Consider the following 23,295-nt stretch of genomic DNA (forward strand, 5'->3'; position numbering starts at 1 on the left):
ACTGGCATTGGTAGCAGCCAGCATCGCTTCTCCTTGGGCTTTGTCTTCCCTTTCAGGTGTAGACAGACGCAGCTGGACAAGGTGAGCAGGACACCCTTGTCCTGGGGTTGCAGCTGCAGCCACCTTTTCCACAGCCTGTCAGCAGTGGAGAGAGGAACTACCCCTTCCTAGAAGCCAACAGCATGGCAATGTACTCTACACAGGCTGAACTCATCTCCTGGGGCAAGAATTTCAGCTTCAGTGATGTAGAGGGGAAGGATGTTGTGCAGTTGCTGCAGCTGGCCATCAACAAGCTGGAGGTGGGGATCTGTGGAATGAGTGATCCTGGCTAGGGGGGGCTACCCCTGCGGAGCAGTTGACAGTGCTCTTGCTTTGTTGTTGGCCAGCTCTACCATGTGAATGTCATTGCCCTGATGAATGACACTGTGGGTACCATGATGACCTGCAGCTTGGAAGGGAAACCCTGTGAGGTTGCCTTGATTGTAGGTGAGCAGTAAGCACCTTGTTTGCCAAGGTGGTGGGTGGAAGGGTCTTTGCTCACGCTCACACCCATCACTCCCTGCAGACAAGGGCACCAACTGCTGCTTTATGGCTGAAGCACAGCTCGTGGAGATGGTGGAGGACATCAGTGGGCAGATGTGTATCAACACAGAGTGGGGCTGCTTTGGGGATGACGGTGCCCTAAGTGACATACTGACACCATATGACAAGCATGTGGACCAGGAGTCCTCCAACCCTGGGAAGAAGAGGTGCACACCCCCTACCCCTGCAGTGAAGGCAGGATCCCTGAGACTTCTCTGTCCATCCCTGAGCATGTTAGGCCCCACCAGTGGAAGCATATACTTCCCTGAAGTGCTCTTGGGTGCTCTCAAAGGGCTGTGGGGTGCCAGTGGGGATGACTGACTCTGGCTTGGGCTGCTCTCAGGTTTGAGAAGATGGTGGGCACCTTGTACCTGGGAGAGATCATCCGGCACGTGCTGATCTCCCTGGCTGCCGAGAAAGAACTCTTTGTTGGAAGCAATGTTGTTGTCCTGAGGACAAAGGGCGTGTTCCAGATGCAGCAGATAATAGAGATCATTGAGTGAGTGTTTAGAGACCAGGAGCTGCCGTGGGTGGGAGAATAGGTGAGGTGACAGATGAGTGCCTCTGGCCAGGAGTGGGTGGCCTTGTAAGCTGGCTCTGTACTCCCCCGTGCAGAAGTGAGCAAGGCACGGCCGAGGCAAAGAAGGCTCTGGAGGCCCTGGGGCTGCAGCCGAGCGAGCGTGACTGCTGCCGGGTGCAGCAGGTGTGCCGGGTGGTTGTGAGCCGCGCCGCCGCGCTCTGTGCTGCGGGGCTGGCTGCCGTCCTCAGCCACATGTGCCAGAGCCGGCAGCTGGAGCAGCTGGGTATCAACGTGGCGGTGGATGGTGAATTGTACCACAGCTGCAGCAGGTGAGGAGGCACGTAGGTGGGATGCTACCCCAGCAGGACGCTTCACACCGAGTCCTCACCATCTTTTTCTTCCATCAGGTTCAAAGAGATCCTGCAGAATGTGACAGCGCTGCTGGCCCCTGAATGCGCAGTCACCCTTGTGCCTTCGGTGGATGGGACTGGGCGGGGGGCAGCCATTGTGACAGCGCTGTCTTTGCGCCTGGCGGACAAGCGCCGTGAGGTGAACCAGCTGCTGGCCCCACTGCGGCTCAGCCGTGCCAACCTGGAGCGTGTCCAGGCACTAATGAGACGGGAGATGGAGCTGGGCCTGGGCCGGGAGAGCAATGCCACTGCCTCTGTCCGCATGCTGCCCACCTATGTCTGTGGCACGCCCGATGGCACTGGTGAGTGGTGGCAGTGTGGAGAAAGGGGTGCCAAGGAGACTGTGGCCCCACTGATCCCTTGTACTGGCTCCCTGCAGAGCGAGGTGAATTCCTGGCATTGGACCTGGGGGGGACCAATTTCCGAGTGCTGGTGGTGCATGTGGCAGAGGATGGCATCCACATGGCCAACAAGATCTACGCCATCCCAACTGCTATCACACAGGGCACTGGCGAGGCGGTGAGGCTGAGGTTCTGTGGCCAAGGGACAGGGTGAGGGGTGGGAATTGCTGCCTTCCTCACAGCTCATGGGGTTGGGGCGGGCCTGGGAGGTCCCCACAGCGTAGCTCAAGCCTGGGTCCGGCTAACCATGGCCACTCTCTACAGCTCTTTGACCACATAATCGAGTGTATTATGGATTTCCAGCAGAAACAGGACCTGATGGAGCAGGTTTTACCACTTGGCTTCACCTTCTCCTTCCCTTGCCAGCAGCTCGGCCTGGATAAGGTGAGAGGATGACTCCAGCCACAAGTGGGCGGGGAGGGCCCTGGGATGCAAAGCAGCTGCCCAGCCTCTGCTCCTGCTCTCTTGCAGGCAGTGCTGCTGAATTGGACCAAAGGCTTCAGTGCCTCAGGCTGTGTGGGCCAGGACGTGGCCCAACTGCTGAGGGATGCGGCCCAACGCAAACAGGTGGGAAAGGGCAGGGTTCCTCTCCCCAGGATGCCACCCTGCACCCAGACAGTGCCAATTCCAGGAGTATGTGCCACCATCTCTGTCTCATTTGGCAGTACTTTGGGCTGAAGGTGGTGGCTGTGGTCAATGACACAGTGGGAACGATGATGTCCTGTGGCTATGACGATCCCAAATGCGAAATCGGCCTCATCGTGGGTGAGGAGCATTTCTGCACCCAGAGGGTCTCTCAACCTCTTGCCACCACCGCCAACCCATGTGACATGGCCACGAGGTGTCAGGCACCAGAGCTGTGGTGGGAGGTGACACCAGCATGGGACCCACAGGGACAGGGACCAATGCCTGCTACATGGAGGAGATGTGTAACATGGATACTGTGGAGGGGGACCAGGGCCGCATGTGCATCAACATGGAGTGGGGGGCCTTCGGGGACAATGGCTGCCTGGATGACTTCTTCACTCACTTTGACCAGCTCGTGGATGAGAAAACTATCAATGTGGGCAAGCAGAGGTGGGTAAGGGCCCCATGACAGGGAGGGGGCTGGGTGGAGGTGGCTGTACCTGGCTAAGGCCGGTGCCTGGAGCAGGTTCGAGAAGTTCATCAGTGGCATGTACCTGGGTGAGATTGTGCGCCACATCCTGCTGGCACTGGTGGAGAAACAGCTTCTTTTCCATGGCAAGCCCTGCCCCAAGCTCCAGACCAAAGACATCTTTCAGACTAAGTTCCTCTCCACCATTGAAATGTAAGTGCTGGGCTCCAAGTGGGTTCCCTGAGCCTGGAATAGGGGGGCATGCTACACTGATGTGGCGTATTGTATGCAGTGAGATGCTGTCTCCAGCCCATGAGATGGGAATGGCAATGGGGATGATGATGCTAATAGTGCCCCACTTGGCCTGGGGCAGGGATGGGCTGGCCCTGCAGGAGGTACAGACCATTCTGCAGGACTTGGAGCTCCATGCCAGTTTTGAGGACAGTGCGCTTGTGCGGGAGGTCTGCCAGACCGTGTCCCTGCGGGCAGCCCAGCTCTGTGCTGCTGGCCTGGCTGCTGTGGTGGAGAAGATGCGGGAGAACCGGGGCCTGGCCCGACTGGCTGTCACTGTGGGAGTGGATGGCACCTTGTACAAGATGCACCCACAGTGAGTGGGGCCAGGGGTGACAGGCACCCACTGAGGGTCCTAGTCAGAGGTTGGGGGTGGGTGGGGTGAAGAGGGAGGATCAGCCCTCACCCTCCCCTCCTGTTCCTCCCAGCTTCTCCCGGCACCTTCAGCAGACGCTGCGTGACCTGGCACCCAACTGCGCTGTCACCTTCCTGCAGTCAGAGGACGGTTCGGGGAAAGGAGCTGCACTTGTGGCAGCCGTGGCCTGCCGCGGGGCAGAGCCCTAGGGACGGCCACCACTGCCACCAGTGTCACCCCAATAAAGCGCTGCGCTCCGCGCCTCTGGCTCGTGGCGGAGGCGCGGGGCGGGAGGGCAGCGCGCGGCTGAGCACAGCCCCAGGTAGCAATATATATCGAATTTATTTACATTCACGTCCGGCAGAGCCCCCGCCCGCGGCACCGCTATGTACATAAGGCCAAGTGTAAATACTTGAATGCACTTAATACAGAATTAAAAAAACGGTCTTTACACCACAGGGCCCGGGGCCGCCGGCCCCACACGCAGACAGCACGACGGCACCGCACGCACGACGCACACCCACCGACCCGCCAGACTCCTGCCGCGGGGCTGCGGGGCCCCCAGGGCTGGCCTGAGTCCCACCACCATGGGGCATAGGCATCCCTTCCCAAGGGCTGTGTGGCAGCAGTGTCCCGGGGGGCCGGGCCAGGCCCTTTCTCACCCCGTGGCGGTGGTCCCCTCCCCGTGCTCAGCACTCAGCCTCGGAGACGGCAAAGAGGGCACCGTCCTGCTTGCCCACCTCGGCCACAGCAGCGGCCAGCTGCGAGAGGTTGCCATTGGGGAAGTGCCGTGCTTCCCACAGGTTGAGGATCATGGCCGTGGGGCTGGTCTTCGAGGCGAAGAAGCTGAGATGGCTGGTGGGGGACAGAGGGAGCATGTCAGGTCACAGGGATGACCCCACACACTGGGCCCAGTCCCATGCCGGCTACACCTTGGGCACCATCTAGCTCCTGGGGTCCCACAGTATTCTAGCATGCATCCATACATACATGATGAAGCCAGAACCCTCCTATCCCCATCCCCAGTGCTGTCCGTATCCTGAGCTACCTGTCAAGGTTGAGCTTCTGAGCCAGCATCCTCCAGTCAGCTCCTCGGGTGCCTGGTGGGTCCAGACTGCTGATGATCTTCTGGCGGATGAGGAAGGGGATCTTGAAGGCACTGGGGCCCACCAGGGCTGGGGCACCCACCTCACTGTCGGGGACCAGCCAGTCTGAAAACCTTGTGTCCTAAGGGAGAGAACCAGGTGGATTTGAGCCCATTTTGGGGTCACCCCCGTAAGAGCCCCCTAGTCCTGCCCTCACCTTGGCAATGTTGAAGTTGATGGTGAAGCTCTGCCCATCGCCTTCCACCTGCCAGACCCAGATCTTACAGGCCAGCTCACAGGTGCTGGGACTTAGGCGCTCCAGGGTGAAGGTGCAGTGCAGGAAGGGCTGCAGCCCACTCCAGATGTGGTAGAAGGGGATCTCCTGTGGTGAGGAGATGGATCAGAGTGGCAGGGACATCCTATGCTCATGCCCACCCACTGGCTGGGCTCCTCACCTGGTAGCTGGCAAGGAGCTTGCTCTTCCAGAGGGAGCTGGGCATGTCATGGATGGAGAGGCGCAGGTTGTGGTAGCTGTCCTTGAAGTGCAGCACTCGGGGGGCTCCAATCAGCTGCCCCCCCAGCTGCTTCTCCAACTGGATCACCTCCTGCTGGCACAGGCGGCACTCGGGCAGGAGATGCTGCAGGCTGACAGCCCAGCCCTGCCCACATAGCCCTTGCTCTCCTGCCCACGTGGCCCTCACTTTGAGCTGTGGAGACCCCAGATACCTTGAGGACATCCTGGGTGTCGCTGAGGCAGTAGACACGGATGTTATACTCGAGCGAGGGGCAGGCGGCTGGCGCAAACAGGACCAGCTTGAGGCGCTTGGAGGCCGCCATGCTGAGGGACTCCCCAACCAGAGCAAAGCGTCCCAGCTGCTCCGTGAAGATGTAGCAAGCCTGCGCTTCCATCTGGCAGTAGTACAGCTCCGTGCATGGCTCTGCGCCCAGCTGCAGCACGTCCTGCAGCATCCAGGCAGAGATGCACCCAAGCGTGGGCTTAACTTCCCAACCCTGACCCCCTTGCCCCCAGTGGACGCTCACCTCCCACGTGCCCTCACATGACTGCTTCTTCAGGCGGATGCTCCAGTTCTCAGCACTGGCCTCCACACAGTGACCCATGGCCAGGATGGCAGGGCGGGTGAGGAGGACTCCAGGGGGGCCGCAGCTGACAATAGGGCTCAGAAGCGTCTGGCAGCCAGCCAGGGGCAGCCTGAGGCAGTGATGGGGACAACTGAGCAAAGACAACCCCATCCCGGCCACCCAGTGCCTCAGCAGCCCCAGCTTTGGCACCTACCTCACCTCCTCCTGCTTGTGCAGGGTCAGGTAGACCTCATAGATCTTTCCCCGTGGGATGGCATCAGGTGGGATGAGCAGGCTGATCCCTGGGTAGAGGGGTGCAGGCTGGAGAATAAGCCCAATGGGGATGTGCCCATGATGGGCAATGCTCCGGCACCCCACACCCACTCCACCATACCTGTGTTGGGGATCATGAGCCGCCCACCCAAGAAATTGAAGGTGCCATAGGCCATATTGGTGTTGCCACGGGGCAGGGAGCGAAAGTAGCTCTGGGTGGAGAGTCGAGCCACGAAGTCAGCGCCCTCGGCGGCAGGCGAGCTGTGGTGTAGCGTGTGCCGCCCAGCGCCCAGTGGGCTCAGCAGGTGTCCATTGGGCAGCTGGAGCTTGGCAGGGCCATCCTGGCGCGGGCAGAGTGAGCCCTGGTAGGTCATGGTGGTGGTGCTGAGGTCAGGCTGGATGGTGAGCAGGCTGGGGTTGTCTGTGGCACAGAGCAGGGAACCGTGGTGCCAGGGCACAGCAGGGGTGGAGACGCCCCCACCAGCAACACAGTGGCACAGACAGCCCCAGAGATCGTGGGGAACACAGCCCCTACCCCATGGTAAGGGCTGTATGGGGCATGTCTGCTCCTGGCTCCCAATGGTCACTGAGTCTCTGCCTCATGGTATAGACCCTTGGGACACAGTCACCTCTGGGGTACCCGGAGCATCCAGCACCAACCCAGGGTGCAAGCTTTACTAGAGACCAGGGACCCTATAGGACACAGAGCCCCTACCCACAGCCAGGAACACTATGTGGCACACTACACTGACCCCAAAGTCAGGGACCCCTTAAGATGCAACAGCCCTGGGTCAGGGATTCCATAAGACACAGAGCCCCCATTCAAGCCCAGGGACCTTATGTGGCACACAGGCCCCACCCAGGGCCAGGAATGCCCTGGGGCACACAGCCCCTGCCTGGAGCCCACAGCCCCTGCCTGGAGCCCCCTTGGGGCACGCTCAGGTCCCAAGGTACATATGTCCCAGCATGGGTGCAGTCTCATCCAAGCATCTCACCGGCCTTGCTGGGCTTGATGCTGACAGGCTGGAAGCCAGCAGTGAGGATGGAGGAGTCTGCCACATCAGCATCCAGGCCCCCCTTCTTGCGGCAGTACACCAGCACTCCGACCAGCAGCAGCAGCACCAGGCACACAGCCACAGCCACCAGCCCCACGTAGAGTGCCACGTCTTCTGCACCAGGGGCAGCTGTGTGCGGCAGGGCATCAGCACCCATGGGCACTCTCCAGTGCCCTATCCCAGGGACAGCCCCACTGTCCCAGCCACACTCACCGTGGCTGCAGAGCTCAGAGGTGCAGTTGCGAGTGTCCAGCTCGGGGCCATGGCAATCCCTGCCCCCGTTGCGTGGCGCTGGCTCTGAGCACTCCCGGCTGCGCCAGTGGGTACACTCGGCCCCGCACACTGACCACTTGCTCCACTCTGACCAGGCACCGTCCACTGCAGTGGGGTACATTAGGGGGTCAGTTCCCTGCTGCCATCCCCCTCCCCTGCCCCAGGGCTGGCAGAGATGGACACACGATGGGGTGGGAGGACGAGACACCCAGAGGAGGACAGAGAGTGTGATGGGTGCAGCAGGGAGTGCAGCATCGGCACGGTGTGGGTGGCAGTGGTGCCCTGGTCAGGGTGGGTACCTGGACAGAGGGTGGTGCAAGCTGTTTTCTGCACATTTTGGCCCTCACAGAAAGCGCCCCCGTTGAGGGGCGTGGGATTGGTGCACGTCCTGCTCCGCTTCTGCCAGCCCCGTCCACAGCTGGTGCTGCAGCCTGACCACTGCGTCCATGTCGACCAGCCGCCGTTCACTGGGTGGAGAGGGACCCATCAGTGCCCTACCAGGACGGGGGGTGTGGGAAGGAACAGGACAGAGAGGGTGACACCAGGGCAGCATGGTGGGGACAGACACAGAGGGGCCATACCATAGACAGTGATGGCAGCGGAGGCACTGCGGCGACGTGCCACGATGTTTTTGGCCACGCAGGTGTAGTTGGCGGTGTCAGCCAGGCGGGCCTGCCGCACCACCAGGCTGTGCTCCGGTGTCACGTAGACGTTGGCATCCAAAGCCGGGTCCACCAGCTCCTCGTTGCGCAGCCACTCCACCTGCAGAGCACAGGGAAGTTGCCGGGTGCCCAGCTGGGCCACCTCCTCAGGGAGCACACATGGTGTCCTTGCAGTCAGAAGGCACCCTCAGCTGCACCTTGCCCTGACCAACAGGAAGGCTCACCTCGGCAGGAGGGATGCCCTCAGGAGGACGGCATGGCAGCACAATGCCCTGCTCGATGGAGACCTCCCTGGCCATTGGCTCCTGCTCAAAGTTCTTGCGCAGATCTAGAGAGGCACAGAGGTGAGGTGAGGCGGCTGGAACCAATGCCCCACACCCCATCCGGGTACCCCCAGACACTCACAGGCAATGCGGACGAAGGCTTTCTGACTCTTGGTGGTGCCAGAGGAGCTCCAGGCCACACACTGGCACCAGTACTCCTCCAGCCCAAAGATCTTCTCCACTTGCTGTCGGGTGACCTCTATGCGGACTTCCATCACTGGCAGCCCTGCCATCAAGTTGGCATGTCAACACCAGCATGCAGGGAATGAGCCCCAGACCCATGCAAAGCTCACTGGAGAGGGGAGCACATGGCTCTCCATCATGCAGGCTAGCAAACCCTCCCCTGCTGGCACTCACCAGTGCCACGGTCAGTGCTGTGCTGCGTGACATGGTCAGCCTGGTGCACCCACTCGCCATTGCACTTGAAGTAGATCTGGGTGGCGGGGGTTGCACGGCAGGCCAGGCTCACCGCCTTGTTCTTCACGATGTAGACATCCTCTGGCTCCAGCTGGAACCGCGGAAGCAGGTCTGAGGATGCACCAGACGCTGGGTTGGCCACGGTTGCACTTTGCTGAGCACCTGTGGGGAGACAGGGACTCGGCTACCGACAGCATTCCTGGGCTGGGCCATAGCTCATCCTAGCATGGCCTTGTGCCAGTGCCCCATGTCCCACCACAATCACCCTGCTGCCACCAGCGATGCGGCAGTCACCTCCCAGCCCCACCATCCATCAGGGAGAGCAGCCACGCGATGGCTGCGCCTGCTGAACCTGTGCCGATCCCTCATGTCCACACTTAGCTCTAATGAAAAGGAAATGTAGTGTGACCAACAAGGGCCATCGCTCACGCCTCCCGGGGCACTGCTGTCCCCTAAGTGCTGGCTGGGGGGCTGCATTCTGCCCTGCCGTGCTCTGGGCTAGCACACAGATGCAGAGGGAGTGGCGGAGTGTGCATCTGTGCCCTGAGACGCTGGCACCCTCCAAGGAGTGGGTACAGGCATGGCATAATAGGGGCTGGCCATCCCAGTGTCCCCAGGGTGGTGAGGTGTGTGTCCTTCAGGGGGAATTGGGCAACCCCCATCTTTACTTGTGGGGGTTGCTGTGAGTGCCATGCACCAGGGCAGGGCCCCTATGATGGGGTCAGCAGCACTGGGGACATAGCAGGTGGCACAGTCCCACAGTGCTCACATACCCCAGCCTGGGCTTGGCCAGGTGCTGCCACTCCCCACCCCAATCAGTGCCTGCTGTGGAAAGAGTTAATAAAGCAGGGCCCTAAATAAGCATTTGATTAACAAACGATAAAATAGCGATTGTGTCACTGAATGAAGCTGTAATTGCTGCTGCTAATTGGCTGGTTAGGATTTAATAAGCAATTAAATGGGATGGAATGCGCAGCAATTAAATGCCTTCGTTTGGCAACCCTGCTCCCCACACGGCCCACGGGACCCCCATTGTCTATGCCCACCGTGGCCGACTCCTGTCTGGCACAGCTACCTGCACCATGAGCATGAGGATGCAGGGAACATGGCGATGAAGAGAACACAAGGATCTCTCAACCCTGTCTGAGCCTCCCCGGGGGGTTCGGAGCCCCAGTGCTTCCCTGAGCTGATCAGGCCCCTGAGGACTGAAGAGCGGGTGCCAAGCGAGCCTGCCGCGATGCCCGCCGGGATGGGCAAGGTGCAGCAGCTAATTTACACGGGGAAGATAAACGGCCACCATAACGCACTGGTTATTACCCCATCAGCACTTTTACAATGTCGCTGGCAATTAATTTAATTAAAACCCCTGTCGGGGATATACAGGCATTTCATATTTCACTGGTTTAACGACACCCCCCCCACACCCCAGCCGCAGCCCGGGGCTGGCCCGGGAGGTCACGGCGCGGACAGGCGCTGCGGTCCCCAGCATAGTGCCACCGCTGGTGCTGGCTGCGGCATGGCTCACTGCAGCACCCGTGGTTTGCACCGCCGCACCACCCATCCTGGCACCCCTGGCTGCCCACACTGCACTGCCTGTGCCAGCACTTGGGGCTGAGATGAGCAGAAAGACAACTCAATTTATTTACCGAATACCAGTTTGCTACTGCACAGCAGCACCGCTGCCTCCTGCCTGGGCACGCTGGGTGAACATGGCAGCGCTGCTGTGGGGATTGGCCTTTTAATCACAGGTGAAACGAGTGCAGCGGGCACCAAGCTGTGTGTTTGCCCATCGCAGCCAAGACGAGGGGTGTAGGAAGCCCCTCTGACTCCCCACCGAATTGGAGTGCTGGCTGCCTTATGGGGCATGGTGAGATTACAGGCAGCAAATGCGTACGGGGACATGCAGTGAGCAGCAGAGCTAGGGTGTTGCCAGACACCTTGCAGAGCCCCATGGAAGGATGCTGTCCTGCTGCTGGGCACTGTGCTGAGCACCAGCTGAGCTCTGCACTGTGGCATGGATGGAGCCATGCAATACAGCCATGAGTCTGGAGCTGGCCTGGAGCCCCAGGAGTGGGTCTGTGGTTTGTGTCCCATGCACCATGGGTGCTCTGTCCATGATGGCACTCCATACATGGTGGGCTTTGCATGCACAGTGGGCACTCCACGCAGCTCATGGCTATCCAGTGCACCATGGCCATCCCAGGCAGCACAGCTAGGCCAAACACCATGGACATCTCATGTACCAAGGGTGCCACATGCTCTGCAGGCACCTCCAGGCACTGGGTCCACTATGCCCCAGCCCCAGGTGTGGGGGCCGCACGGGTGCACCGTGGGCAGCATCCCCCCACATGATGCCCGTACCAGCTCCCGCACCACTTCGGCCTCACCACTCACCTGCCGTTGTGTTGCCATGGAAACAGGCAAGATGCTTATGTCACCTTGGCAAAGGGAACCAGGGAACTTCGGCAGGGATAGGGCAGAGGGGGATGGTGGGGAGCTGGGTCCCACTCACCTCCATGAGAGCTCCCACTTTGGCAGTGGGGGGACACAGTCTTGATTGGTCACTGTCTTGGCAGTCAAAGTGGTAAGTGGGAGTGCAGTTTGCTACGGCACTGAAAAATCACGGCAGGCAGCGTCAGTGCATTAAGCAGGGATTTACTATCAATTATCCCCCGCCCACATGGGCTAACGAGCACACCGGCAGGCCTGGCTAAGGGGCAAGAGGCTGCGCTGCAGCACCCACCTCAGGGTGCAGAGCAAATGGGGACCATGCCACTACGGGCTCCAAGCACCTGCTTCACCCCAGCACTGCAGGACCTCCAACTGCTCTGTGTCTCCCTGTGCACAGTCTTCCAGCCGTTGCCAGCCCAGATAGTCACACAGCCTCTCACTGCAGCACCTGGGGCCCCCAGTTTCAGAGAGCTGTGTGTACTGGTGTTACTGGTTAGGAGGAAACTGCAGGATGCTGCATTGCCCAGCAGTGGGGGAGCGCTGCCAAGACACACAGGTTGCCATCGGGTGCATCTCCATTCTGGTCCCTCTGGTACCTAGAGAGTTGATCCTGCTGCTGGTGCCATGCTCTCTGGTGCTGCTGAGAGCAGCATGCCAGGTACCTTGGTGCCTGCCGCAAGGAGATGCCAGGAAGGTCAGTATGTTCTTGGCAAGGAGAGGGTGCCCGCCAGAGGATACAGCACTGCCAACACCAGCACAGGCATGCTGGTGTGTGCCTGCTTGGCACAACTACTCCTAAGAAGGATCAGGCTGCTGACTGCAGTGTGAGACTGCTCCAACGGCATGGGTATGCCTGGAACACTGCTGCCCAGCTGGGACCAATGTATTGGCTGCTCCTGCAGGGCACTAAGCCATCTCTGGAAGCTCTGCCCTCACCTCCCTCTGCTCCCATCCCCTGCCCACAGTCCTGCCTGATGCATGCCACTCTGAGGGGCCCTGCAGCAAGATAGAGACCCGGATGCCAGCATCTGCCTCTGATGATGCCCTCCCCTCTGGGGACCTCCCCAAATCCCCACAGGTTTGCAGCTGGCAGATTCCATTCCAGCTGGCGCCCCATCCATCATGCCCGTGCCAGGCCTGGCATGCCATTAACATGAAAGATTTCCTTGCACTTCGACAGAGTCTGGCCTGCACCCGGGCAGCAGGTAATTAAAGCAATAATTGTTGCTGATTGTGCCAGTCTAAACGAGGGAAGGATGGGTGTCATGAGCAGGGCAAAAGATGCCTAGCTGTGCCCAGGGGATCCTGGTAATGCCAGCTCTGCCCGCCACCCTGCACACAGAGGTCTCTGCCACCAGCACTTTTCTCTCTGCAGGGTGCAAAGGAAGTGAGCCAATGCTACTCACCACCATCAAAAAGCTTGTCTGAGGCTTTGAGCTGGGCACTATCATGCTGGGAGAGGCTGGCTCCAAGCTGTGATGAGCTCATTCTGCCCCAGGAGACCCCCAGCCAGGGGCTGTGGCTTTGCCTGGCACTGCCTTGCTGTCTGCAGCTGCTCCAGCACTCACCTGGATCAAGTGAGCATCAGCAAATACACTCCTTATACCCACCCATTTACCCCACACAGTCACTACAGTGGTGCCAGGCAGATGCTGGTGCCAGCCCACTCTAGGCTGGGAGCCATCAGAGTCGGATGCCAACATTGGGCAGCAAGGCCCAGCTACTGGCCCGGCTACTAGCCAGTCTGGCACATGGTAAGCACCAGAGACAATGAGACAATGAGGACATAGTGTCAATGTTTCCCCTGTGCTCCAAAGGGCACAGTGCCCCAGAAGTGACCTCACCTGCACCAGGACAGTGTCTCAAATTTCCTGGCACATCTCCATGAGCTGCCCACTGTCTTGGGCCTCCGAGTGTCTGTCCCTCAGGTGCCAGTCCCATAGCCATGGTGGAGGCTGGATGGAGGTGGCTAGGGCCTGAGGGTGCCGACTCCCAGTGAGAGTGTGGCAGTGTCTGGGCTCTCATTAAGCCAGCATCGTTATGAATGAATTAGTCAGGCGGGTTTGCACGACAATGAAGCTGCCTAATTGCGGATTTGAGCTGATAACGCACTCCCCTTACATGCAATTAACATGTGCCAGGGCGTGCAGGGCTCCAGGACTGTGCCCTTGCCTCAGACCAACATCCATCAAGTGGGCTACCAGTACTGGCCATGCCCAAGCCTCTGCCCCATGCCCGGGCTCTGGGGACAGCAGTGGCGGGAAAGGCAGCCGGGGATGAAAGCCCCCCCGCAGGGACAGTCTCTGCCTGCCTGGAGGCTATCGGTTCTGGAATCCACTGATAAGCAGCCTTCCCTGGGCACCCACGGAGTCGGTTCCCTCTTGGCTCTATAGCACACGCAGAGCTCCCTGTTGCTCACTAGCCCTGGGTGCCTGCTGAGCTCCACAGCACCCCAGAGTGCGCCTGCAGGACGCATGCCAAGCCCTGCAGCCCCTTTCAGCAGCACTAAATGGGTAACAAGTCCCGTCCTGGACCTGTCTTGGTGGGGGATGAGGGACCTCCTCCAGCCTGGCACTGAGATGATGTAGGGGAAACAGGACTGGCCCAGCTCCATGTGCCAGGAATGCTGATCAGGTTGTGAGCTTGGGGATTGGAGTGACTCTTCTGGCTCTCATTTAACCGACAGAGAAGAGTAAATGCATCTGACAAGCCATGGTCCCACCAAGAGAAGCATCAAGGCCACCCTCAGCCCCAAGTCCCAGCCAAAGCAGGGAGGAGATATGGGTGCAGGTCTAGGAAGGCTCCTCTGTCCACACAATGGTCCCAGCTGCTCTGCGGCCTCTCCCTCTCTCACTCATGGGTGGCACGTGGTGGTGGTGGCAGCCTCATTACCCCACAGCCCTGCAGTAGCAAGGGCTGGCTGGAGGAGCCTAGGACTCAAGTCCCCATCCTGTGGGCATATGCTTCAGACAGGGCAGTCTGAGAGAGTGGCCATCTGCCAGAAACCCACCTAGTAACCCAAAAAGTCGGTAGGTTGCAGGGCTGAGGAATACTGGGCAGCTGGGCCTGACCAGGTTAGGATAGGGTCCTACTGTTCTCATTCTGGAGACAGTCCATCCTAGCCTGCTCACAGACAGACATGTGATGCACACAGCAGTGATGGTGCTGACAAGCTGGAGAGGTGCTGGCACAGAGGGTGCACCTCTGAGTGCAGGGTACATGTGTACAGTGCCTGTGCCATCATCCATCAGGCACTGCCACCAGTGCCAAGGTGGTCCTGGCTACTGCTGGCCACCCAAGTGGGACAGGAACTCAGTTGCACCAATGGCTGCGAGGTGCCTGCATTAACTCGGGAGGTGCCCACCTCTGGCAACACTGCTAGCATCCTGGTCCCCTCCCGCAAGCACCTGCCAGGCTCTGTACGGTTTGATGTAGTGCCAGCCCCACGTGGCACTGAGCCAGAACAAACAGCCCTGGGCGGGCTGCGTCTGCCGCGTGTTCACGCTGACAGCCGGCACGGCAGCTTCCCAGCCGCCCGGCACACGCCGGCTCTGCCCTCCTGCCTGCCCTGCCGAGGCACTGAAGCCCAGTCAGGTGTAGGTTGTGGGGCAATGATGTGATGCAGCATCCTGGTATGCCAGGCTCCGGGGTACCAGGCTGTGGAGGTCGAGGTTCCCCAGCAGCCTAGTGAAGCCAGCATCACTGTATGGCTTAGGTGCGGTGAGAGGAGAGCATGTGCCCCAGCTGGAAGAGCTGGGGCAGGAGCTGCTGGGGCAGGAACTCACTGACGCAGGGGCCAGACTAGAAGCAGGCCCTGGCACTAGCTGCCACAGGTGCCAAAAGGATGGTCTTGTAGCAGAACTGGGCCAGGGGTAGCTCTGGGGAAGGCCCCTGACCCTGTGTCCTTGCCTACTCACCAGCACAGAAGTCAAGTGGGGCAGCTTCTGCAGCTTGGATACTCACCCCACACTGCTGCCCCTGGATAAGTCCTAGCCTTCGCTGCTGCTTTTGCCCTTTCCCTGCAGGCAGCCTAATCTGGGGATGCTGCCCTGTGGCTGCAGGCAGGGGCACTTTGCCTTGACACTGGCATCCCCCTGTCCACAACCTGTGTCTCTGTGCCCTCGAGGAAGGAGTGCCATGCCATGCCAGGATGGAGCAGCACCCGGTGCACAGAGGCTCAGCCTTGCCACTTCTGTGCTGAGCAGTGGTCACACAGGTGACTGGGCTAAGTCATGCAACAGCCAGCTGTGAGCTGCCTGCCAAGTGAGTGGTGAGGATGAGCTCCCACACCACACTGCCTCGAGTTGGGTTCCCCCCACGCCTGCCACTGCACAGCTCGTGTGCAGTGGCCTGGTGCACCTCTTGCCCTGCTACCCCCACCTCCATCTATCACCATGGACCCAGGGATGCCATGGGGAAGGTACGCCATGTCCAGATGAGGGTCTGCACCCACAAGCAACCTCCATATAGGGTGTGCTACACCCAAGAGATGCCCACTGCCTGCTCTGGTTTTGCAGTGTCCTCCTGCAGGCAGGCCATGCTGGGAGCACTGGGTGCGGGGTCCCCAGGGGTGGGTGGCCAGTTAGAATGGGTGCGTGGATTATGTAGGCTGCACCGAGGCCAGGCGAGGGGATGTCTCCGGTGGTGGCAAGGAGGTCGATGGGCCAGGACCTTCGAGCACAGAAGGGTCCATGTCCTCTCTCCTCAGACTGCCCCCCGCAGAGCGCACGTCCAGCCCCGCGCAGCTCCCCGCCCCCAGCTCGGTCCTTTGTCTACAGTCGCCACTTCAAGGCTGCCGTGACACCTGCCAACAGCCGCCAGCCCCGGGCACCCCCCACAGCCCCCAGATCCTTTACCCCAAGGCCAGCAGTCGGTGCCGCTCAGCCTCGGAGTCCGACCCAACCTGATCCCCGACCCGACGGGTGCTGCCTGGGAAGGGGATGGGCAGATTCAGGGGGCAGCTGCGCTCCGGACTGTCCGCGTCTGCAGCAACACCGATGCCTCCCCGCATAGCCCCCCCACGCCACAGCCACTCTCGCCAAGGCCACCTACGCGGCATGACAGTACCCTACACCCGTCACCACGGTCCCCCGTGTCCCGGCCGGGTGATGCGGACGGCAGGTACCCCGTGCAAGGGGCAGGGACCCAGTGCCGGGGGCTGGGATGGTGTGCATGGGGGAGAGACGCCATGCGTTAAGGCAGGTGCCCTGTGGACCCCCGGGCGCTGGGCTGGCAAGGCCCCGGGGGAGCGGAGCCGTACAAACGAGGAGGGGAGCGCCTTCAGTGCAGGTAGCGCCCGGGAGAGCTCCGGCTGGGCATGGGGGGGCGGCCACGTGTGGGCGCGGGGTGAGGGAACGGCAGTGCCTGCGGTGGGGCGAGGAGCACGTCCTTTGCCCAGAAGGGCATCTTGGGAACCTCCCTGCCAGGGGGGCACCCTGCATGGCTCCTGGTACTCGGGAAGACACCTCGCTCCCCGCAGGACGCCCGCCCGCCGCCGCTCCCCGGGTGACCTTGCCCAGCGCCCGATGCCGGGTCCCCGCCGTTCGCACCCGCCCCCACTAATCCGAAGCCCGGTACCCGCGAGGGACGCGCGGTGACTCACCGGCGGCGGCCAAGAGGGCAGCGGCGAGCAGGGCACCGAGCGGCCCTGGCGCGGCGGCGGTGGCGGCGGTGGCGGCGGCGGCGGGGCCCCGGCGGCGGCGCGGCCGCGCACCCATGTCGCGCCCCGCGGAGCGCTGCGCGGCGGGGCGAGAGAGCAGGGCGGGCCGCGCTCCGCGGAGCCCTCAGCGGGCCATGTCGCCACCGGCCCCGCCACCGCCACCGGCTCGGCCCCGCCGCTGCTGCCGCCCGCCGCTCCGCTCCGCTCGGGCGCCGCCAATGCGGGGCGGCGAGCGCGGACCCGCCCGCCGAAGGGACGGCGCAACAGCTGGGCGCGCCCCCGCCGACGCCCCCCGCCCCGCCCCCCCGGCGGCGCACCCCCCCCCGTACGTCTGCATCTCCCTCCTGCGTCCCTCCGCCCTGTCCGGTGCTGAGGTCCGCGCCCTTCTCTCAGCGCAGCACCCTTGGTTTGCCCCCCCAAGTACCGTGTATGCTCCTCGCACGGGTTTCTCTCCCCTCCCGCCCCCCAAGAGTAACCCACCCGGCACTGCACCCTCCCCACCGTCTGTATCTCCCCTCTGCCTACTCCCCCTCCCCACCCCCGCACTCCCGTGCCGGGACTGCGAGTCGACACCTTTCCCCGAACTCAGTACCGCTGGTTTGCATCTCTCCTTGGGCACCGTCCACCCACCCCATCTCAGCAGCTCCCACCCCCGGGACACTCTCGCCCCAGGACAGTACCTATTCCACACCCCTCTCTGCTCTGAGCCCCTGCCGTAGGCGTGGGACAGGTGATACCCAGGGGTCCTCCAGCCCAGCCTGGCTCTCCTAGCGTGATGGCTGGGGACAACCCCGGAAGAAAAGAAGGTGCTGCTGGCACTCTGCCCTGAATCATTCATCTGCCAGCCTCCAAGGGTGCTGGAATGTGTTATGGAAGTGGGGTCACTACCTTGTTAAGGACACATGCCATCTGTGGAGGCCCATCTCACTGGCATACACGGAGGTCTGTTCCCAGAGTACCTCACATCCGACCATAATAGTCACTCCCAGGAGACTTGGCCCTTTCCCTCCCCATGCTGCCCATGCAACTCTCCAAGTCCAGCTCCCATCACCACTAGGCAGAGTGCAGTATGGGCAGAGGGGAGTGAGGCTGTATTGGGGTGCCCGAGGTGCTTCCCGAACCTCGTGGGAGCCAGGGCCTGCCCAGCAGCAGAGAGAAGGTGTAGGGCTGGGCAACGGCTCCCAGTGCCGCGCAGTGATAATTTCGTTAGCAACTTCAGGAACAATTAACAACTGCTCTGACACCTTCAAGTGCTGAAGTGGGTGCGAAGCCAGTGCGGGTCTCCCGAGTGGCACAGCTTTCATGCATCCCGGTGCAGTGCCGGCAGTGCCAGGCAGAGAGCCAAGGCCACTGTCAACAGTCCTGGAGTGAGGCCACAGTCATTGCCCATCATCATCCCCCTTGCCGGGGAACCCCTGCACCCATACAGCCGTGCACCATCTATATGCACAGGGCAGCACACGCGGGGTGGCACCTATGGGTGCCTGCTGCGTTTCCGCCGTGCTGCACCATGCAGTGCTTCGAGTTCTGGCACCTCCCACATGGGCACTGATGGAGGGCAGCCGCCGGAGGAGACCTCACGGCCCGACGTGGGCAGAGCCCCGGCGCAGCGAAAGCCGCCCTCCTTCAGGCTGGCTCATTATTGCTGGTGGCATTTGCATGGAAACAGGATGTTTTTCCTCCTCGCCGCTCCATCTGCTCCTGCTGAAGTCACCACACCGCACGTGAGCTCCCGGGGGGCTGCCATGGGAACCGGGGCGAGCTCTCCCGCAGCGCCGGGACCTCCAGCCCGCGCTCCCGTGGTGGCCGGACCCCCTCAGCCAGGCAGTGGGGCAGAGCGAGGAGGGGATACCCGGCGCAGATGACAGGTTGGCACCTGTGCAGGGCCCCAGCACAGTGCCGCCCAGAGGCAGAGTGACGGGGAGGGGACTCGGGGCCCCGGTGCTGTGCCAGCCCCATCTGCTCCTTGCTCCGCTCTTCTGGGACGGCTTCCAGCTCCCGCTCCTGGCACTGCACCAGCGGTGCCAACAACACTCTCACTACCCAGGCACCTATCACAGCCTCCCCACCCCGCTGCCTACCTGGGGACGCCTGGTCCTGCTTTGACTTCACTCGATTCCCTCGCCATGTGCTCACTGATGTAGGGTGCCATGCCAAGGCTGCATGGCATCAGCCTGTATGTCCCTCCTGCACCACAGGCCAGCGTGGCCAGGCTGTCAGTGGGGAAGTGGCAGGACACGTTGACGAATTAATAGACTTTAATTAATACAGATTGGGGAGATCAGTTTCAATTGTGCTTGCTCTCCCTCTTGCTGAGGAGGAGCTGAAAGGATGGATGAGCCAGAGTCCTGCTCCACGGGCTTCCAGAGCCCTGAGCCCTGCTCCAAGGGACTGTGCCAGCCTGGTTCATGCCCATGAGACACCTAGGACCCCCTGACCACCTACTCGACAGTATGAGGTTTTGTAGTATGTGGGGAGCTGCAGGATCTGAGGGCTTTAGTTTGTGGAGCATGGAGTCTGACCAGCTGGGAGCCCCCAGCATGCTATGCTCAGTGCTTGGGTGTCCCCCAATCACCACAGCCCCGGGGGAATGCCGGAAGCAGCATCCCCACTGGGTGCTGTAAATGGATTATTACCCAGACTAATTAAAATGGGATTAAAAATTAATTCTCTTCTCCAACACACCGTGGTTGTGGCTCAGCCGTGTGCTACAGCCATTATGCCAAGGAGGGCTTTCTCCTCAAAGAAACTGGATTGAGGGGGAGGGAGAACATCACTCAGGCTCTGCAGGCTGCAGTTACCACCTCCCTGGGGAAGTCATCACCCTGGCACTACTCCCTGTCACCATGTGCCCTGGACCCCATGTCTGGTCAGCCCAGCCAAAGCGAGGCAGCTCCCACTCACTGCCAAGCCTGGCAAAACCCATGCCCATGGCATCCCCAACCTTCTGCCTGGCCCTGGCAGCCATGGGCAAGGCCAGTCCAGAGATTTTCTAAACTCCCATCAAATATTTAAATAGATATTTGAGCTCATGTATAATGGATCACGCATGAGCTGCCTCCCCATCCATTTGTGGTATTTAAGGAAGTAGAATATTAAACACCACTGTATTAGCAAACCTGCCCTCTGCCTAATTGAGTTACAAGCAGGGAGGTGCTGACGAATAAACAAGCCATAAAGCACATGCCCTCGAGCAGGATGTGGCCCGGCTCCCAGCGCCGTGCAGGGACTGGGCTACCCGAGATCCTGGAGTGTGCTTAGGTAGGGGCCGGTCGCTGCAGCTGCTGGTGTCGATGGCAGTGCCAAAGGTATGAGCAACACATGTGCCCTGCGAGGGGCATGTGCCATAGTGTGGCACAGCACTGCGTGGGACAGTGTGGAGCGGGATGGGACATCCCAGGACTCGTTCTGCGTAGGGATGCTTGGAAATGGAGCCAGTGAGCACGTCCCAGCTGCACAGGGGTTCGGCATGCAGAAAGATTATGAAAATTAAAAGTAAATAAATATGGATGTTGAGGACCTAATTCTGATAAGAGGATTTTCAAAATTAGCCATTTGCAAGAGTAGATTAACAGCGCACAGCGCTGGGGGCGGGAAGGGCTCCATTAAACCACGTGGCAAAGCCCACCCCAGCACAGCCCGCTCCTTGCAGCCTCCAGCACCCACAGAGCCACTCCCTGCTTTTAACTCCATGCATTTGCTGCTGCCATGAGGGAAAAGAGAGCGGTTGGAGGGACGGGGGCACAGTGCTGTGCCACTCTACGGGCACGGGTCCTGTAGATATGGTTACATGGCACTAGGACCTCACGGGAGAGTGTTGCAGGCCAGCAGTGCTGATTCCTGCACACAAGGGACAGATGAGAGGGTGGGCACAGTGCTTTGGATTCACAGGAGTGTGATTGGCACTCCTATTCTGGCTGTGGGGTGGTTGCACCAGTGGCAGCATGGGGCTGGGACAAGGGGGAGTGAGATGAATAGGTGGCAAGGCTTCTGCCTCGACATCTTGCGGGCACCCCATGCCAGCCAATGCAGCAGGTGCTCCTGGCCACAACTGGAGCTGATGCTCCCCTTGCAGTACTGTAGGTGATAGGTTAGGGACACCTCAGTATGCCTTGGGCTGGGGAGGGGAAGGAGGGAGATATTCTTTTCACATCCTTTGACTGAGATTCTCTATCCAGGCAGCCAAGCAGAAATCTCATTACGATCTGGCACACAGGCATTGTCCCCATCCCTGTCCTGCCTGGATGGTGCAGGCTGGGGTGGGCATGGCTGTGAGGAGTGCCTGGACATGGACACTGTCAGGGCCAGAACTGACCATGTGTTGCCCTCAGATCCACCTTGTACCCCTTAGCCCAGCAGAGAGACATCCACTCTCCTCCGCAGCCTAACACAGATTCCTCCCTTTGTGATGCAGGTGGGTCAGGCATGCGTCCAAGGTGGGTGCCAGCTCCCATGGGGCTTCCAGACCATGTGTGAGGCCAGGGATGGGAGCTTTCAAGCAGGGTACAGGCAGGGTGCAGCAACCCAGACACCTGGGGTGCCCTGCACTCCCCCAACAGCGGGAACAATAATTAATTAAGAGGGCAACGGGAGAGCAGCTGGTGGAGCTGTATGGGATCTATGAGTGCATCAACTGCCTGGGAAACACCAGCCCCCCCAGCCAGAGACATAGCACCCGGGTGGGCATGGAGCCTGGCACACCCTCCCCACCTCAGCTGGGTGTTGGCAGAGGGGTGGCTGTGAACTGCAGCATCACTAGCCCCTTGCAAGGGGACACAAGGATGAACAGAGCCAGGAGGGAAAGGACAGGCACTGGTGGCACTGCCTGATGTGTGCCCTGTACCTTGGCAGCCCTGGGACTGGCAGTTGCTCCCTGCTGAGCCAGAAGAGTGGCTGGTTTCTGTGCTGCGACAGAAGGACATGAGTATGCTGATGGAACCCCCGCTTCCCCAGCTGTTGGGATGCATCTATGTCAAGGGAGCTGAAGTCTGGTCCCTTAGAGCTGGTAGCATTGCCTGGGGGAGTTGAGGGATGGGGATGCGGGCAGGAGGCTTGGGGCTAGCACAGGCACAGTGGAGCACGCCCCGGTAGGCAGATGCCAGTCAGCCACGGGGCACTCAGACAATGGCATGCGGCCAGCAGAGCAAATTCTAAAGGGGTAGTGGCCAGGGGGTACAGGACAGGGTGGTGAGGACAGCTCTGCCTTTGGCTGAGCACTGCCTGCAGCCTGCCTCAACACCGCGCTGCAGCCGTGCCTGCACGTCTGATGCCTGCAGGTCTGTGGCCACACAGCTCCTGTCCCTGTCCCCATCCCACCCGCCCGCCTCTGCCAAGCGGGAAGTGCCAACCAGTCCCTGCGGGGAAGGAGAGTGCTCAGCCGTGTTGCAGGAGCCTGGCTGCTGCTTAGATGAGAACTGACAGCAAGGGACCCTTCTCAGGTACAGGCTCCTTGTGCCGCAGGGTAGAAGACACTGTCCCATTCTCCCCCGCCTCTGCTGCCGGCACTGAAGACAGCCCTGCAGGCACTTAACCCTTTCCCCTCCGCTCAGACCCCTCCACATTAATCCCAGCTGTTGTGCAAGCCAGCTGTTGGAAGGCAGCAGCACAGCTCAGGTGAGCAGCATCAGCACTGCCATGCCTGCCTGTCCTATGCTGCAGAGACAGCTGGCAGGGAGCAGCATAGGGCAGGCAGAGCCCAAGGCCAGGAGCTGGACTCGTTGATGCAGCCCCTCTGCTGCCAGTTTCTGTGTCCCACCAGGTGCAGGACCCCAAGTGTAGAGGGGTCCATGGGCCCCATGCTTCTCACATCTCCCGCACCAGCTGCTGTCTCCAGGGAGGTTGTCATGGGAACGATGTGCTGTAGGTACCCCTCATCCTCAGTACCCCTCCTCATGCATCATGATGATTCGGAATGGAGGGCAAGCTCAGCCAGTGCCCTCACCAGGGCCCAGTAGGATGGGCAGAGGGTATGGTGCACCTCGTGGGAGCGCTTCGCCCGTGGGGAGGCTCAGGAGTACTGACAAAATGCAGGAATAGAGGTCCCCTGTCTGCCACATCTTGCTTGCCAGGGCCCAGAACATCCCTATGGCTCCAGATAGCCAATGGGGCAGGGCAGGTGGGCATAAGCACCAAGGGAACAGTGTGGCACAGCCCCAGCGCTGGCAGTCGCACTGCCTGCCCACTCCCACAGTGAGCCAGTGCTGCCTGTTCTTCTCCAGCCCACGCACCCTGCCAGGGAGCCAGCAGCTCCTTCCCCAGTTACTTTGGGGGATTTTAATCCTGCAGTGCCCATTGCTTGCACCTGGCACAAGGTGCATGCAGGGGGCAGGAGGTGGGAACTGTCCTTGCTGCCAGAGCCATGA

At 60.8% G+C, this 23,295-nt stretch overlaps 2 protein-coding genes across 3 annotated transcripts; one reads left to right on the forward strand and one right to left on the reverse strand.

Moving 5' to 3' along the window:
• Window positions 1-1,638: 1,638 nt before the first annotated feature.
• On the forward strand, window positions 1,639-3,944 carry LOC135185285 (hexokinase-2-like). 2 transcript variants are annotated; one of them, XM_064161898.1, is made up of 7 exons: window positions 1,639-1,814; window positions 1,892-2,031; window positions 2,178-2,297; window positions 2,385-2,480; window positions 2,579-2,990; window positions 3,067-3,616; window positions 3,729-3,944. In XM_064161898.1, the coding sequence occupies exons 1-7, from the start codon at window positions 1,715-1,717 to the stop codon at window positions 3,862-3,864; spliced, it is 1,554 nt and encodes a 517-aa protein (XP_064017968.1). In that variant the 5' UTR covers window positions 1,639-1,714; the 3' UTR covers window positions 3,865-3,944. The 2 variants fall into 2 exon arrangements, with proteins under 2 accessions (XP_064017968.1, XP_064017969.1); XM_064161899.1 differs by lacking the exon at window positions 3,729-3,944 and having other exon boundaries at window positions 2,579-2,678; window positions 2,807-2,990; window positions 3,067-3,294.
• A 34-nt stretch (window positions 3,945-3,978) lies between these two features.
• UNC5A (unc-5 netrin receptor A) lies at window positions 3,979-16,991 on the reverse strand. The gene is made up of 16 exons (XM_064161897.1): window positions 16,877-16,991; window positions 8,764-8,985; window positions 8,489-8,632; window positions 8,308-8,411; window positions 8,003-8,183; window positions 7,721-7,888; window positions 7,362-7,526; window positions 7,089-7,277; window positions 6,215-6,514; window positions 6,035-6,122; window positions 5,782-5,950; window positions 5,467-5,700; window positions 5,196-5,345; window positions 4,958-5,122; window positions 4,704-4,882; window positions 3,979-4,510 (listed from the first exon to the last, which is right to left on the reverse strand). The coding sequence occupies exons 1-16, from the start codon at window positions 16,989-16,991 to the stop codon at window positions 4,345-4,347; spliced, it is 2,739 nt and encodes a 912-aa protein (XP_064017967.1). The 3' UTR covers window positions 3,979-4,344.
• Window positions 16,992-23,295: the final 6,304 nt, after the last annotated feature.

This window comes from Pogoniulus pusillus, chromosome 22, assembly GCF_015220805.1.
Source record: "Pogoniulus pusillus isolate bPogPus1 chromosome 22, bPogPus1.pri, whole genome shotgun sequence".
NCBI classification, from domain to species: Eukaryota; Metazoa; Chordata; class Aves; order Piciformes; family Lybiidae; genus Pogoniulus; species Pogoniulus pusillus.